The sequence below is a fragment of the Lepisma saccharinum genome, unplaced genomic scaffold (genome assembly GCF_977018435.1).
Source record: "Lepisma saccharinum unplaced genomic scaffold, izLepSacc3.1 HAP1_SCAFFOLD_849, whole genome shotgun sequence".
Classification (NCBI taxonomy): Eukaryota; Metazoa; Arthropoda; class Insecta; order Zygentoma; family Lepismatidae; genus Lepisma; species Lepisma saccharinum.
Genome location: NW_028143509.1, coordinates 48,291 through 63,153, shown reverse-complemented (window position 1 = coordinate 63,153; position 14,863 = coordinate 48,291). Strand labels below are relative to the sequence as shown.

Genomic DNA, 14,863 nt, shown 5'->3' with positions numbered 1-14,863 from the left:
ATTTTTCCTTTTGAAATGTTGTGAAGGGAAAGGGGGGGGGGGGTGCAATCTCTGGAAACATCTATGAACAAATTGAATTAGGGCGAACATTTTAAAAACAGTCCAAGAAGTACACTTAACATCCCCAAACTTAAACTCCCCAAGGAAATAATCCCAGATAAACCCATGTGTTGACGTGATACAACAGAACATAATACATTTTCCAAATCAGCGTATCACAATTAGTAAAAGTAACCTAATTTGGTTCATACTACAGAGAAAAAGTTTTCATTTGCAGGCTAGTGTAATTTGTATAAATAAACCAGCATGTAGTATACCAGTAGTATGTCTAAGGTGGCCTACTGATGGTTGATATCATTTTGACCCTGCCAAAGCAGTAAGTCTCCACTTCAGTGAAGTAAACAGTGAATTTAAGAAATGTTCAACGAGTATTTCTTAGGAACCAAAACAAATAATGCAGATATTTTTCACACAACATTTATGCACAATATAGCAAGTAGGAAAAATGGTTTAAAGCAAATTAATATCATAGTGGGGATGTCAATTCCTTGATTCCCCTCTGCCTCTGCGATTGTGTCTAGGTGAGAAATATTTACCCATGAAATACATGTAGCTAGAGTACTGCTCAACTACAAGTATTTGTCACCAACCTGCTTTTCAGTTTTGCATAACACAATTTTTTCTTAGAATTAAATATTGAACCATTTTCAACATAACTTTGCCCAACAGTACTAAATTTTGGAATTCTTTCTGTTCATTTTGGTATATTGTGGGCAGGGGTGATTGGCTGAAGAGGAAATTATGTGTAAAATTTACTTTGCTTCTACTAACTGTGCTCGATGGAAATGGGAGTTTACTGTTCTGCTGGACCTTTGGATAATGTGTCTGTGTTTAATATACCTCACACTAATGTGAAATTACATAAAAATATTATTAAATTGGCGAGACAGTAAAAAAATAAAATCTAATACAGTTAACTTCACATTTTATTTCACCCTTTGTAACAATCATTCTTCTTTTTGTTTTTTTATCATAGAACAAATCTGTTTGAAAACAATTTTTTTTTCCCAAAACTTCACTCACTTATTTTGCACAGGTAGGAGATCAAACTACTAACTGTGCTCGATGGAAATGGGAGTTTACTGTTCTGCTGGACCTTTGGATAAGGTGTCTGTGTTTAATATATTTCACACTAATGACTAATGTGATATTACATAAAAAATATTATTAAATTGGCGAGACATTAAAAAAATAAAATTTAATAGTTAACTTCACATTCTGTTTCACCCTTTGTAACAATCATTCTTCTTTTTGTCTTTTCATCATAGAACAAATCTGTTTGAAAACAATTTTTTTTCCCAAAACTTCACTCACTTATTTTGCACAGGTAGGAGATCAAACTTCATTCTGTAAAACAAATGAAATTGTCATTATCTCAACAAATTAAATAAATACACATTTATTCTTTAAAAATTATGCTTCGTTAATTCTTGGTTTGGACTTTATGGATGTTTTTCTTGAATACTTCACTAGAAATGTGCATATTTTTACTCTATATATTTGTTTTGCAAATCTGATTACTATTCAGACAATAGGGTCATTTTACAACAGATTATTTTGAGGACTGATTATTTCTTCCGAGAAGGAGGAGGATAGTGAGATTAACACCCCTCGGGCAAAATGAACTGTCCTTAATATGCATTGTGTAAAGGGACAAAGAAAAACGCGGTGAAGTTTTTCGAGCAGTGTTTGTAGAGCCTTTGAGTGAAAGGCCGCGTTGCTTCGCGCGTTGGCTGCAGAAGTTTACATGCAGCAGTTGGCGTCGAGATCTCTGGGTATGGAGAATTCGCGAATTTGATTGTGTTATCGGCAGCAAGTTGCAGTTAGTTATTCGTGGACTGTTTTTGTAGATGTCGTCTGTTTAGTGGACAGTTAACAGTGACCTGTGTTCCGGACATTTGAACGTTCGCGAGATTGACAAAAGAGCGTGCGGAATTTTATTTAAATATAGACTGTTTTTCTTATGGCAACTTTTATAGCGCGAGAAGTGAAAAGAAGATAGACGTCGAAGATATTCGAGGAAAAGAAGAAGCGGTGGAAAGAAGACATCAAGGAGCTTCTGCCAATAGTGTCCCCCCCCCCCCCCTAGTGTCGAGAGCTCTTGAGATGTGTACTTTTATATCGGAAGTGTTGATTACAGTCAAAGTGAAAGCGCAGCGCTGAGTAAATTTCGTAAGTAGGTCAACCATATTCTTTTAATTGAAGTTAAAGTGTTTATTTTCTGTTTATTAATCTATGTTACTAACCTAAGATTAATCTAAGGCAACTGGAGGTAATTTTTGTATTAGTTTTAACTATGTAAAACAAAGCCCTCCAGCTTTCCAGGGCAAATTAAAAATTTATTAACCGCTAGTTTATTTTAGAAGTTTGTAATAAAAAAACAGTAAAGAATCCTTGGGTTTTCTTAAGCAGTTTTAAAGTGTAATGTAAAACCAAAAATATGTTCTAGCGTAAACGAAACTACGACACAAAAAGTCAAAAAACAACTTTTATCGTTATAATTTCATGTCAAGTGGCCTATGGTGTCGCTACTGACCCTCTTCAATTTTGACGAAATTTCTACAGGTTCTCCCACATGGAGAAAGTTTCAGATTCATAAGCACAGTGCATTCATTTTGGCTCGGGTCTGTAATGTTGATGATGTGTCTAATTTAAATTTTGCCTGAAACTCTAAATAATCCATCACCCATCATCGCTGCCACACATTGTTCTTAAAATTTCCTCTGGTAATTTTCCTTCACGCTGTGCATTTTCTCTTAAGTGTATTTTTACTGGTGCAGCAGTTGTGTTTTGATATGCCCTATAGCTATGTAACTATCACACCATATACAGTCAACTCTCAATTCTACGACCCCAGGTATAACGACCCTTTTCCCGGGAACCGTGGAAAATTTAGAAAAAAGTTGAAAAATTTGAAAAAAAAAGTTGAAAAATTGAAGGAAATCGGCCAAAAAATGCATTGTTTTTTCCCCCACTCATTCCCTTCATGAGCGCTCTACCGCTCACAATTGGGTCTGAACTAAAAATAGACACCACCACACCATGCTTGAGTGATATCCAATAGCACTTGACCTCTGCCATCCCCTCCCTCAAGCGCACCAATGTTACTCTGCACCTGAGGGCTGTAACCCAACGTGCCAGGCTTGCTTTCGATACGCGAGAAGAGAAGATCGAATGTGCTTAAATCGACCTTGACTTGTTTCCTTGTCCTAAGAGCTGCTGAAAACTCGCGGGTGAGAAAGGGGGGGGGGGGGGAGCAGCCCGAAGTGACTGCTGGACTTGCAGTCTTTGCCAATGTGTATGGCAGGTCAATCTCTTTCATCGATAAATACACCACCTTGAGAGATAAGATCGCAGGAATGTTCCAAAATACAGATGCATGGTGCCTGGAAGTCTGGCCCATCTGTCCAGCTCTGACCTAGAGTTCAGCAGGTTCCCGTGAGTGAGCAACTCTCGGCCTTGTAGCCGACAACTTCCGGTAACCGCTTTCATTCAAAACGTGTTCTTTGTTCCCAGCAACACTTCATAAAAAAGCAAAACTGTTAGAGATAATCAAAACCACATAGGTGAACTAAAGATCGTCAAACTGCTTTATGCGTTGTCATCCAGGTTTCTCCCATTGCCCACTTCATATGTTTTCCTAATTGTGTCGATGTCGTAATATCTGCCAAAAAAGTGTTCCGTTGGCTGACTGACTTCTCCCTTTTTTCCTGTCAGCAAACATGGGAAGGGGGGGGGGGGAGATGCAGATTGTTTCACCCACGATTTTCTTGCTCGTGTGTGCACATGGGCTGATTACAGGCGAGGGTGGAAGTGGACCCAGACCTCTTCCTTTCCTTTGACGTCTAAAATGGGGCAACCAGTTCTGGATATATTCTTGAAAACGAACAAAAACCATAGAACAAGTAAAAAAAAAAAGTGACCCCCCCTCTTTTCCCAGCTCATTTTCCGCCACTGAAGTGCACGGCAATATTGATAATTGCAGAATTCAGGCCCTTTTTTTTTTATGCTGTTGTCTGCATATGAAGTATTATATTACCCGTGTGGGGCGTTACCCCCACACCCCCTATACGCCTTCATAGCATGGTGCTATGCACAGGGGAGCACTTTACCTTTTCTTTTCTTTTCTTTTTTTTTTTTATTGTCTGTTGCATGGTAAAACGTAAAGCAAGGGTCATTTCTTTCTTCTTTACACTGCTGTTAAAAGTTCCAAGTTGCGTTATCTTTAAAATGCTGGGATTATTCTCTTCCGCCACCTGTTGCTCCAACTTCCAACCAGTCTCCTTGTTTTTACGATGCAGCTGCCGCCAGTGTTTTGTCTAGCATCTGCAAAGCCCTTGCCTGACGATAACAGCAATGACTCATCCAGCGCGAAGGAAAAAGTTATTGTTTTGAATCTTGCAAAGCTGTTTTGATTTGACGATAACAAAATTCGATCTCCAGATAGGAAAACAAGAGTTAAAATAACTTCATGTTCTGCGCCTTCTGATAAGCAAAACTGTAAATTTAATTTGCATTAGCTTTTCTTCAGAACCATTCGTGTGAAAAAAAAGTGCTTGATGTTCGCTGAGACCGATTAAAAATACATTATTCAAGGGGAAAACTTTTGGAGGAGTGGGTGTTTGACATAGAGAATACTCCTAAATACAACATTAAATCATCGATTAACGTGAGAGTAAATAACGATCTACCATTTTGATATGTGAAAATGCGCAGTTTCATAAAGCTTGTTTTCAGTTCATTTTATGCTGATGGGCTAATCGGGACTAAATATACAGTTTAAAGTGAAATTCAATTCCAAACCCGAATTACTTTTGACTGGGATTCTGTTTAATGATGTGTCCTAGAATACGCATTGGGTGAAGACAGATCGCAAGTTGCGCATTTCCTTTTTCACGCTGGATTACAATGCAAGTCAAGGAAGGAGTTTGGACTGCTCCCTTGAATGGGGTAGGGGGAGGGTGAATGAAGTTGTTTGAAGCAAAGAAAACATGACTTTTTTTTTTGGTGATGTATTTTACACAGCCGAACTAGAACGAAAATTACAGCCCTGCCTTTTTTTTTGTCTGGTGCCTAGAAAGGTTGTGTTGTTTCTCCCGAGAGAGATCTAATCTTACCAGTTAATCTTGTAACAGACAATGCCCGAGTAGGGGTGCAATGTGGGGTTAGAAAAAGGGTGGTGATGAAGGTGAGGAAGGGAGACGTTATTGGTTGACCTTGTTCAGGTAGGGGATGGCTGATATGTAGCCCCTCTTCCATCTTTTACGTACTGAGGTGTTGGTGGATTGGGAGAAGGGAATCAGTCATTGAAGGGAAATTTATGGTGGTTGGTTTGCACAGTGACAGTGAAGTCCAGGTTTTGGGTAGAGGAGTGCTGAACAAACACACATGGACACAACATCCAGCCATGGGTTCAGGTGCTAGAGCCTCATTAGTCTGCACAATGTAGTCTAGGGTGTATGTACTATGCAAAAGATCTACTTTAGAGATAAATAATGAGGAGAACCATATTTATAGTCATTAGAAAATTCTAATTTATTAATAGCAACCACGAACAAATATAGCAGCATGTGTAAAAAACATTATTTTGAAGAGGGAGACTTATCATTAGCAGAAGGACAGGTCAATGTTTTGCTGTAAACCAACACATCTTTATTTACAGATTTTATACAATATATTTTTTAATTAAAATTATTTGAACCTTTGAACTTTACTGCTAATGTACTGATATTAAACATTACCAATTCCATTAGAGTAAGCATCATTTATCTTGACTGAGGCTAATATTTTCATAGGAAATTTATAATAGATAAAGGAGATACCATGCAATCGTATACAGGAATTATAGTGTGACTAATTTACCTTTTGAATCCTTCAACCACTTCCTCAACCTCTGTTGGGTTGCATGCAACGACAATTTTTGCTATTTCTGGATTAAATAAATCTGCAACATATAAAGGCCCGACTCTTTTTACATCTTCAATTCCAACTTCTTTCACCTTATTGAGTAGTTTCCTACAAAGAGACATATTAAATTCAATGGAACAGATAAATGAAGCACACATTGTGAAAATGTCAATTAAGGTAAATTACATGATTGAATTTTTATCATCGATTAATGTTCAAACTAGAGCTGAGCCAATATCACTTTGAACTAATGTTGATACTCTTATTGATATACTACAGGTATATATATATATATATCAATGCTTGAACATTGTAACTGTTTCTGGTGTCATCTGATACTCCTGGGTACTGACTGCTGCAGAAGAGGAGATATATCCAGATGTGGAGTGGTGCACTTGTCTGCTGTCAAAGTTCATGTTGGAAGTGCATAATATCATAGGTTTCTTTAATTTCTGTGCCTACCCATGTGTGAACTGCATGCCTGATGTATACTTTTCTGAATATGTAGTTACTGTATTTGATATGCTTGACAAGTCCGATGGTGGAATTTTTTTAGGAGGGCCAGGTGCTGCTTGTTTTTGCTGAGTTTGCCTGCTATTTTAAGAACAACAGAGTTTTAATGTTTCGGGGGAGAAACAAATTTATATAGACATAAATCTAGTTAATATGAAGTTCAAGGGACCAAAAAATATCAACCTTGAATTAAACGAATTAGAGTTATCCCCTGTTTGTCATGTGAAAATAAATTAAGAGTATAACTTACCCCCATAAGAGATGTTCTAAACTTGGTAAGAGCTCACAAAATAAGCTTTACATGTACGAGGGTCACTATTTATTTTGAGCCTTGGCAACACTGATTGAAGTTAGGCGCGATTTGATGTTTGCATGGAATCGTCTGGCATTATTGACCATAACGTACTTCAAATGTTTTGTCAATAGCTTCATATGTGATGTTTATGTTGCCTTGGAGATTGCGCGACAACAATAAAATGGAATTAACTCGTGAACATTTTTGTGCGATTATTTTTTACAATTTTCGACGTGGATTATCAAGACAAGAGTGCATCGATCAACTTACTTCCACATTTGGCGATGAAGCCCCATCCTTTGCAACTGTGAAACGCTGGTATAACGAATTTAATCGTGGCCGCCATTCGCTCACCGACGAGATTTGCGAAGGTCGTCCAAAATCAGTTGTTGTTCAAGAAAACATTGATGCTGTGCAAAACCTAATACTGCAAGATCGTCATGTGACACACTGTGAGATTGAGGCAACCATAGGCATTAGTTCCACCAGCACATATAAAATATTACATGATCATTTAGCTGTGAGAAAAGTATGTTCTCGTTGGATCCCACACAATTTGACAAAAACTCCAAAAGACGCTTGCGTCAATTGGTGCAAACAAATGCTCAATAAATACAATCGTGGTGCTTCAAAAGACGTATATAAGATTGTAACAGGTGACGAATCATGGATATATGCATATGAGCCGGAACGTAAACAGCAGTCGACTGTATGGGTGTTTCAAGATGAACCCAATCCAACAAAAGTTGTTCGCGCTCAAAGCACATCGAAACAAATGGTCGCCTGTTTTTTTTTCGGGAAAACAGGTCATGTGGCAACTGTGCCTTTAGAGGAACGTAGAACGGTCAACTCTGAATGGTACACAACAATTTGTTTGCCAGAGGTCTTCGGTCAAATACGGAAAACAAACAAACGCCGTCGGATCATTCTTCATCAAGACAATTCCAGCTGTCACACATCTCGTCTAACAACAGACTTTATGAACAGTCAAAAAATCGAATTGATGGGTCGTCCGCCATACAGTCCTGATTTGACACCCAATGACTTCTTCTTGTTCCCGAATGTCAAGAATAAATTGCGTGGACAACGATTTTCGTCGGCGAAAGACGCCGTTGATGCGTTCAAAAACCATATTATGGAGGTGTCTCAAGAAGATTGGAAAAACTGCTTTGACAAATGGTTCGAACGAATGCAAAAGTGTATTGACCATAAAGGAGAATACTTCGAAAAACAATAAAGCAGTTTTCAACGCCAAATTCCTGTTTTTTCATTGTTAGGCTCAAAATATAAATAGTGACCCTCGTAATTCTTCCGAAGGGAACCCCTTCTGAACCCTCGTACTATATAATAATATTGTAAGTTTTTAAAGAAACTGTATACTCAAGTATGGAGTACAATTTGTTAGACTAAATATGTGACAAAATGAGGGCACGCAGCTTACACAGATGGGGAAATTCCTAGGAGACTGAAACACCATTTATCGTGAATAGTTATACAATCTGTTATGCACAGGATGCATGTAGTGGGAAGGAAAGTAGAACATGAAAACGTTTTCATCTAAAAGATGAAAAAGAAAAAGAAAATAAACATTCAGTCTTTGATACGAAAGAAATGCAGTGGAACTCCAAGTGGGAGCAGATTCCTACATTGTGCATTGTGTGATTTATTTATTTGTAGCATGAGGATGGCTCTGAAGAAAAGCAGCGATTATATTATATTGAACTTGGTGTGCATTTCCTTCCACTGCTCCGAGTGATCAAGATGTTTATTCTTGTGTCAAGTGCAACATAAAAGGTTAGAGTTTTGCTCACCAGAAGGTGCAGAACAAAGTCAATTTAACCTGGAGATCAAATTTTCTTATAGTCAAATCCAAACCAGAACTTTTATCAGCATTGTGCAGCAGAAAGAAAATGATCCCTGCTTTATATGTTTTACAATGTTGTCAACGCAACAGACAAATGGGCAATATTTCCTATGCAGACAGCTGCAATATAAAATGGGGGGGGGGGGGAGGGCAATGATTTCTGCTATTGCCACATTGCCCTGTACACCAGTGGTGAAAAATAAGCTGTTGTTGGAGTACATGGAATTTTCTTTTTTTACTTGTCCCAAGGTTATTGTTTGTTTTGAACAACGTATCCAGGACTGGTATCTTCATTGCTTCATTTGACGTCAAAAGAAAGGAGGGGGAATACATTCATCCTCGCCTAATCAAGCATGAAAACCAAGGCTGAAACAATTGGCATCAACTCCCCCCTCCCACCAATGATTTTGGCAAATTTTATGAAATCAGAACAGTTGGGAAAATGTATGAAGTAGGAAATGGGAGTCACGACATCAATAATCAAGGCAAACTTTTGCCAGAACCTGGATAACATCCCATTAAATGATCTTTAGTTGGCCTTTGTGGCTTTTACTATCTAACAGTTTTCCAAGGTGGTGCGGTGCATTCAGTGATTAAAGAGTTTGACCTGCCATGCACATTAACAAAGAATGCAAGTCCAACAAGCCGGTCAGGCTGCTTCCCCTAAGTTGTTAGCAGGTCTTAGGACAAGGAAATAAATCAAGATCAATTTAAAATAACATCTAAGCTCTCTCTCCACATTCTCCCTTATCTTCTAGACTTAAGCAGGTGTCTACTTTGAATTGAGCAAAAGGGTCTTTGCTGAAGGGTATTGTAAACAACTTCGTATTAAAAATTATCCGTACAGTCAACTCTCGATTCTACGACCCCGGGTATAACGACCCTCTCGAAGTAACGACCCTTTTACCGTGAACAGTGAAAAATTTAGAAAAATTTGGGGGGAAAAAGTTTTGGCCGAAATTGCATTGTTTTTTCCTCCACTCATTCCCTTTATGAGTGCTCTACCGCTCACAATTAGGTCTGAACTAAAAATAGACACCACCACACCATGCTTGAGTGATATCCAATAGCACTTGACCTCTGCCCTCCCCTCCCTCAAGTGCACCAATGTTACCCCGCACCCGACTGCTGCTACCCAACGTGCCAGGCTTGTTTTGCTAAGCTTGCTCTTGGATATGCGAGAAGAGAAGATCAAATGTGCTTGGATGTTATTTTAAATCGACTTGTTTCCTTGTCCTAAGAGCTGCTGAAAACTCGCGGGGGAGGGTGGGAGCAGCCCGAAATGACTGCTGGACTTGCAGTCTTTGCCAATGTGTATGGCAGGTCAAGCTCTTTCATCGATAAATACACCACCTTGAGAGATAAGATCGCAGGAATGTTCGAAAATACAGATGCGTGGCGCCTGGAAGTCTGGCCCATCTGTCCAGCTCTGATCTTCAGTTCAGCAGGTTCCCGTGAGTGAGCAACTCTCGGCCTTGTAGCCGACAACTTCCAGTAACCGGTTTCATTCAAAACGTGTTCTGTGTTCCCTGCAACACTTCATAAAAAAGCGAAACTGTTAGAGATAATCAAAACCACATAGGTGAACTAAAGATCGTCAACCCGCTTAATGCGTTGTCATCCAGGTTTCCACAAAAGTTTACTTCGATCTTACGTGCATCATAACTCCCGTTTCCCACTTCATACGTGTTCCTAATTGTGTCGATGTCTTAATATCTGCCAAAAAAGTGTTCCGTTGGCTGACTGACTTCTCCCTCTTTTCCTGTCAGCAAACATAAGGGGGGGGATGCAGATTGTTTCAGCCACGATTTTCTTGCTCATGCGGGCTGATTACAGGCGAGGGTGGAAAAGGACCCACCCCTCTTCCTTTCCTTTCACGTCTAAAATGGGGCAACCACTTCTGGATATATTCTTGAAATTGAACAAAAACCATAGAACAAGTAAAAAAAAAGTGACCCTCTACCCTTTCCCCAGCTCATTCTCCGCCACTGGTGTGCACGGCAATGTTGATAATTGCAGAATTCAGTTGTTTTTTATTTATTTATTTATTATTATTATTTTTAATGCTGTTGTCTGCATAGGAAATATTGCCCGTATTATTGTCCGTTGCATGGTAAAACGTAAAGCAAGGGTCATTTCTTTCTTCTTTACACTGCTGTTAAAAGTTCCAAGTTGCGTTATCTTTAAAATGCTGGGATTATTCTCTTCCGCCACCTGTTGCTCCAACTTCCAGCCAGTCTCCTTGTTTTTACGATGCAGCTGGCGCCAGTGTTTTGTCTAGCGTCTGCAAAGCTCTTGCTTGCCGATAACAGCAATGACTCATTCAGCGTGAAGGAAAAAGTTATTGTTTTGAATCTCGCAAAGCTGTTTTGATTTGACAATAATGAAATTCGATCTCCAGTAAGGAAAACAAGAGTTAAAATAACTTCATGTTCTGCGCCTTCTGATAAGCAAATCTGTAAATTTAAATTGCATCCGCTTTTCTTCAGAACCATTCATGTGGAGGAAAAAAAAAGTGTTCAATATAGGAATGGTCGCTGAGACCGATTAAAAATACATTATTCAAGGGGAAAAACGTTTGGAGGGGTGGGTGTTTGACATCGAGAATACTCCTAAATACAACATTAAATCGTCGATTAACGTGAGAGTAAATAACAATCTACCATTTTGATATGTGAAAATGCGCAGTTTCATAAAGCTTGTTTTCAGTTCATTTTATGCTGATGGGCTAATCGGGACTAAATATACAGTTTAAAGTGAAATTTAATTCCAAACCCGAATGATTATCGACTGCCACGCTGTTTAATGACGTGTCCTAGAATACGCATTGGGTGAAAACAGAATGCAAGTTGCGCGTTTCCTTTTTCACGCTGGATTACAATGCAAGTCAAGGAAGGAGTTTGGACTGCCCCCTTGAATGGGGAAGGGGGGAGGGTGAATGACGTTGGTTGAAGCAAAGAAAAGTGACTTTTTTTTTACGATGTATTTTACGCAGCCGAACCAGAACTAAAATTACAGCCCTGCCTTTATTTTTTTTTGTCTGGTACCTAGAGAAGTTGTGATGTTTCTCCCGAGAGATCTAATCTTACCAGTTAATCTTGTAACAAACAATGCTCCAGTAGACCCGTATAAAATCCCACATTTATTCTGCCCGATTATCTCCCGACTTTTGCTGGCACCAGTCTGGCTGGTGTCAAGATTCTTCGAGTTTCACTTGCAATAAGCGAGAGATTGTTTTCCTTTCCATTGGTCTCAGTGGAAATGGGTTTCTCATGAACTAGAATTGTAAGAATTTCCTGGGAAAGCAACGACTGTGCACAATTAAAACAAAGTAACATTATTTTAAATTCTCTTTTGTGAAAACTTTTTCATGTTCTGTTTTCCTTCTCACAACACGCATCCTGTGCATAACAGGTTGTATAACTACCAGGATAAATGGTGTTATCATCTCCTAGGCATCTTTGTGTCCGTTTGAGCTCCCTTTAAGCTGAAAATTGGTGCAAATTCCAATAACGACCCCTTCGAAATAACGACCCTTTTCCCGGGAACTGTGAAAGGTCGTTGAATCGAGAGTTGACTGTATTTAGATTTATCCACACTGAAATACATTAAAAATCCTATCCTATCGGCTGGGGAATGGGAAGAACTTGAGTTAAAGGATACTTTGTATTAACGAGATTTTCCTGTACTAAGATTAACCACATTCCTGACACATTATTTTCCCAAAAATGGTCCATATTTTACACATTTTTTTTTATTGTGTGTACAATGTACCAATATCGGCAATTAAGGAACAGTAACGAAATTCTATTTTTGGGGTCAAATAAGGTCACAAAACTATTCAAAAACCCTCCATAATTATTAACCCGAGTTAACTCGTACATATAAGGAAAGTACTACAAATGTTTGAAAATAGCATATAAACTGTCGAAAATAAAATGTCTTCACATTTTAATGCTGTCCAAGTTTACAGCCTATCACACATACTGTCTCACATCAAATGTTACCCACAGTGTGATAAACGCGAAAGCATGGGCTAACACAGAGTGCAACATCGCAATGTGGGCAATAGTATCTTGACTTGCGACGAATCTTCTTTCCTCTCGCATCACTGGAAAGGCGACAACTACGTAGTGTCACGGGAATCCAGTAGATGGCAGCAGTACCTCGACAAGCTATCTACACCTTCCACGTAGTGGCCAAAATGGAAATTAACACCTATTAAAGTTCAAACGAGACTGTCCAGGTAGGCAGAAAAGTGCACTGTAGTTGTAAGATTTTAACGAGATATCTCGGGTAAATAATATGTAAAGCAAAAACAATTTCAGAGTTAACTCGGGTTAATCAAGCAAGTGGTTAAGTACTAACTAATCCACGAACCTGGTTTTTATGTGGCCAACAAGGCCAGTGCAGCAAAGAAAAGACGATCTTACAAATAGTAAGCGAGTACTTCATCTCAGTATATTAATCGGAGCTTTGTTTTAAAATATTTCAAAAAATACATGAGAGATAATCTAAATATGCAGCTGTAATGTATTGGATGGTAATGAATAAAGAAGACAGAACTGAAATATCAAGTGTAGTTTTCAAGTTCTGAGGTGTTAATTACTGCTATATAATTTGGGCGGTTTCGTTCGAAAATCAGCCATCCACTAAAGGTTAAACTTTCTCACTCAATTTTTAAAATAATACAGTCAGATTACTTTACAAGAACTAAAACTAGAACTACACTGTCTCTGAGAATAAAATCTCCACACCCTGGTTAAAAGTTGAGGCTGTACAGGAGTACTTAGCACACGAAAGGACAAACACAGGACATGACCCCACAGAGAATTCAAATGCCACAGTTTGCTTTTAAAAACCTGACAAGACACTTCTCAGGTGCAGCGACAAGGTATGGAATAGTTGTAAAAATTACCTATTGTAACTATGGTCACCAGTTTTGAAGTACGAGAGTAGCGACTGTTTTGCAGAAAGATATGGACTCCTCTCCTCTTCTATTGTTTCATATATTAAAGACATTCTCGCAGATTCCAGAAGATAGGGTTCCCAATCTTCCCCATTCAATAGATGTTCCTAAAAGAAAAATTAGTACTAGAAATTGTTACTAAAAAAGAATTAGTGTCTGCATGGACATTCAAAGGTGATAAAGAAAGTATAATTCTTCCTTTACATATTTATTGCACACATTACAGAATTTTTCTTCTAATTTATATTTGTTACAAGCAATGTAACATTTTGGAGGAATAAATGCTTCCTACATCAAACATTTATTTGTACCTTGAACAATGTTACAGTTATAACAATTATAGTTATCATCATCTCCATCACCTAAGCAATTTATTGTTTTCTATTGAAATCAGAAAATCATCTTTCATTATGCATGCATTACCAATTGAAAATTCATTCCAAAATTAAATACAGTAGAATATCGTTTATCCGCACACTCAAAAATAGCAAGATTCAACGAGTGTTTTCTCATGTCTTTTGTTTTCTTGTACTCTTCTTATTTGACCGCCCTGAAAAATTTCAAACTCCGGAATTCGTAAATTAGGCAGCATAGCGCTTCAGAGCCAACTAAAAGTAGCCAACTTTGCAACATTTCTTCTTCCTAAATGGAAATGTTAGTGATTTTTTTTTTTCATTAAGAAACCCTAAAGCAGTAATAAAATACATGAGTAGACAAAAAAAGTTAAGTAGAAATACAAATGGTGAAAATATTTCACGATTCTTCGCTCTGAATTTCAAAATAGGGAAATTTATGTGCATTTTGAAACACCGAACAGGTTCTCATCCATCTGGAAAGAATTGCAGTCACATTTGAATGCAAGGAGGCAAATTTCTGATGATTTATACGAAATCTGTAGTCAAGATACCTTGCACAACACCAAACGATTCTGCAAAGTGCGTCTTTTCCTTGGTTCTTGGCGAAAAATGGTTTGAAATTCCGGCACAAGGTTGCTTCAACTGAGATCAACGTGTTTTTCTGAGCTTTCCGTTAGTAATCTCCTGGAGTAGTTGGTTAGATGACAGTACTTTTTTTTTGCTGTTCTCGTCAGGGTCAAGATCAAAACATCGTAGGTTCAAATCCCACCCTTTCCAGATTATTTTTTTCCATTTTATTTACAGAGTACATTTGGAGCCACATGACAAGACACCGGTAAACTCGCAAGAAGAGCTCAGGAAGAGGATCTTAACAGCTGGTCAACACAAGGACACCATCA

The 14,863-nt window shown here is 38.3% G+C and overlaps 1 protein-coding gene across 1 annotated transcript in view; it reads right to left on the bottom strand.

The window, feature by feature from the left end:
• Nucleotides 1-980: 980 nt before the first annotated feature.
• The window catches only part of LOC145983349 (uncharacterized), a 30,769-nt gene continuing 16,886 nt past the window's right edge, over nt 981-14,863 (bottom strand). The window contains exons 5-7 of the mRNA XM_083116488.1: nt 13,558-13,715; nt 5,923-6,075; nt 981-1,407 (exon numbers count right to left, since the gene is read on the bottom strand). Coding sequence (XP_082972614.1) covers nt 1,371-1,407; nt 5,923-6,075; nt 13,558-13,715 — 348 coding nt within the window. The 3' untranslated portion in view covers nt 981-1,370. The remainder of the gene's footprint in view (nt 1,408-5,922; nt 6,076-13,557; nt 13,716-14,863) is intronic.